The sequence below is a fragment of the Solanum stenotomum genome, chromosome 7 (assembly GCF_019186545.1).
Source record: "Solanum stenotomum isolate F172 chromosome 7, ASM1918654v1, whole genome shotgun sequence".
Taxonomy (NCBI): domain Eukaryota; kingdom Viridiplantae; phylum Streptophyta; class Magnoliopsida; order Solanales; family Solanaceae; genus Solanum; species Solanum stenotomum.
In genome coordinates this window covers 35,135,820-35,138,687 of record NC_064288.1, presented here as the reverse complement: position 1 = coordinate 35,138,687, position 2,868 = coordinate 35,135,820, and the positions used below count along the sequence as shown (strand labels likewise).

At 37.3% G+C, this 2,868-nt stretch overlaps 1 protein-coding gene across 1 annotated transcript; it reads left to right on the top strand.

Moving 5' to 3' along the window:
• The first annotated feature begins 881 nt into the window (after positions 1-881).
• On the top strand, positions 882-1,841 carry LOC125869850 (uncharacterized). Its single transcript, XM_049550269.1, has 2 exons — positions 882-1,214; positions 1,584-1,841. Exons 1-2 carry the CDS (start codon positions 882-884, stop codon positions 1,839-1,841), a joined length of 591 nt encoding a protein of 196 aa, XP_049406226.1.
• Positions 1,842-2,868: the final 1,027 nt, after the last annotated feature.

Here is a 2,868-nt window from a genome sequence, read left to right as displayed (position 1 = left end):
TAACTTGTTATTTTAAGATTTAGCTTGATCATTTCATGTCATATAAAGTCCTTTTAGCATGATTTCATGACTCGAGTGCATTGCTATTATACTTCGTACATTCCATGTACTACCATATAGTCTTGCCTATATTGTGTCACTAATGTAGGGTCTGATGCTGATACCTCCCACACTCGTGGCTAGATTGATCATTAGTGTTTTTAATGGATTGGTGAGTTCTCATGTTTTGAGGATCGAGACTCTACAATTTCCTTATGTCTTTTCATTATGGATTTTGCATGTGATGTATGTGTTATGTCGCAATCACTTCTATGATGTAATAGATGGCTTTGGGTCTTACCTTAGACTTCCGCTACTTTTTTCAAACTCTCTTTATGACATAAAATGTCTTTTGAACTCTTTATGATTCTATTACATTTTATATGTATGCTATGTGGCTTGTGTAGGATCTCTCAAGGGTCCTCTAAACCATGTTACAATTAGGGTATATGGTGGGTCGTGACAAACTTGGTATTTAGAGAACAACGTTTATAAAGGTCCTAGGAAGTCTCATAAGCCACATCGAGTAGAGTCTTGTTCATGAGTTTGAAGCACACCACATTTTTTAATAAGAATCTATGAGATGATCAAGAAAATTCATGTATTTCATTACTCTAAAGTTGTGCAATAGAGTGTAATTCTATTTGACCTTCTCATAATCCCCATCTAATGCTTTTTAGGTAATGGGCCCTCGATAATCATACATTAGGAGATATGTGAATGAGAATGTTGAATGAGAAGCTACTCAAGTTCTAGTCAAACCTTTGCCTGAGCAAGGGACAAATGCGAAGTTTAGTGCTGTTTTTCAAGTATTGGCCCAAGCCTTGACGGCTCAAGCCAATATGGAGGTTGTGGTCCCTGTGAACCCAAATGTGGGTATGGCAACTTCTAGAGTGAAGGACTTCACTAGAATGAATCCTTCGGTGTTTCATGGTGCCAAGGTTGAAAAAGATCCTCAAGAGTTCGTAGATGAAAGGTATAAGGTGTTTATAATCATGGGAGTGACGCTAGGGGAAAAGGAAGAATTGGCTGCTTATAAATTTAAGTGTGTTGCTGATGTTTGGTTCACCCAATGGAAACAAGAGATGGCAGTTGATGTAGGTCCTCTTGATTGGGAAAAGTTTAAGGTTGTTTTCCTGGATAGGTTATTTTCCTTTGAGATGAGGGAGGCAAAGGTACTTGAATTCATTAACCTTCGTCAATGGAAAATGAGTGTAAAAGAGTACACCTTGATGAGGCAAATGTACTTGAATTCACACAATTGTCTAGGATGCTCCTACTATAGTTGTCGACCCTAGGGCAAGGATAAGTAAGTTTGTTTCGGGAGTATCTGAGATGGTAGTCAAAGAATGTCGTACCGCCATTCTCATTAATGATATGAACATTTCTTGTCTAATGATGCATGCTCAACTAATAGAAGAAGAGAAACTTAATGAAAGATCTTTGGGAGGCAAAGAAGGAAAGGACTGATGATGGTAACTTTTCATATTTAAGGTATGATAGAAATAGTCATTCTAAATTCTGACAAAGGTTCTCTGGTTAAGGTTCCTCTAAAATTCAACAACGATAGGGTGTCTAACCCTAAACCTCAAGGAGGAAATGTTTTTGGATTTTCATCGTCTACTTGTTCTAAATGTGGAAGGAAGAATAACGGTAAATGCCCAGCCGGTACAGATGGTTGCTTTGGTTGTGGTAAGAGTGGTCATAAGATAAGGGATTGTCCATCACTTCTGGCTAATGGAAGAGAAGGTGGGAAATCACTACCTAGTTGTTCACGTTTAAGTGGTCCAAAGCAAAATTGATTTTATGCACTTCAAACTCGTCATGAGTAAAAGGGTTCTCCCGATGTGGTTACAAGTATGTTGAAAGACTTTAATCTTGATGTTTATGCCTTACTTGATCCCGGTGCTACCTTGTCTTTTGTGAATCCATATGTGGCTATGAGGTTTGATAGTCTTCTTGATGTGTTATTAGACACCCTTTTCTGTCTCTATTCCTAATGGTGAATCTATTGCGGCTAAAAGAGTCTATAAAAATTACCCCGTCTCCTTTTCCCATGGAGTCACTCATGTTGATCATGTTGAACTTGATATGTTATATTTTGATGTTATCCTTGTTATGGATTGGTTGTATTATTGATATGCTTCTATTCATTGTAGAACCTGACTAGTCAAGTTTCAGTTTCCAAGTGAGCCCATCCTAAAGTGGAAAAGGGAGAAATTATATTCCAAAAGGTCAGTTGATTTCTTTTCTTAAGGATAGAAAGAATAGTTCTTAGGGTTGCATATACCATATAGTTAGGGTGAAGGATATAGATTCTGAAACCCCTACTCTTGAGTCGGTCACCATTGTTTATGAGTTTTCAGAAGTATTTCCTGATGGTTTATCAGGTGTTTTTCTCGAAAGAAAAATAATTTTTGCTATTAACATGCTCCCAGATAAGAAACCTATCTATTCCTCCTTACTGAATGGCTCCGGTATAACTTATGGAATTAAAGGAGCAATTGAAAGATATGTTGGATAAGGGTTTAATCTAATCGAGTATCTCAACATGGGGTGCTCTAGTCTTGTTTCTTCAAAACAAAGATGGTTCAGTTTGTATGTGTATCGACTATCGTTAGTTGAACAATGTTACCATTAAGAATAAGTATCCTCTCCAAAGGATGTATTACTTGTTTGATCAACTTCAAAGGGCAAATTAATTTTCTAAGATTGACCTGTGGTCGGGTTATCACCAATTGAGGGTGAAAGAGGGTGACATTCCTAAAATGGCTTTTCAAACTCGGTATGGTCATTATGAGATTTTGGTGATGTCCTTTGGATTGAATA

Excerpts from the sequence above, each read along its gene's own strand:
- LOC125869850 (XM_049550269.1), top strand. The coding sequence starts at position 882 with ATGGAGGTTGTGGTCCCTGTGAACCCAAATGTGGGTATGGCAACTTCT. Across the intron at positions 1,215-1,583 it reads TTGAGATGAGGGAGGCAAAG|GTTCCTCTAAAATTCAACAA; the intron begins GTACTTGAATTC and ends TCTCTGGTTAAG.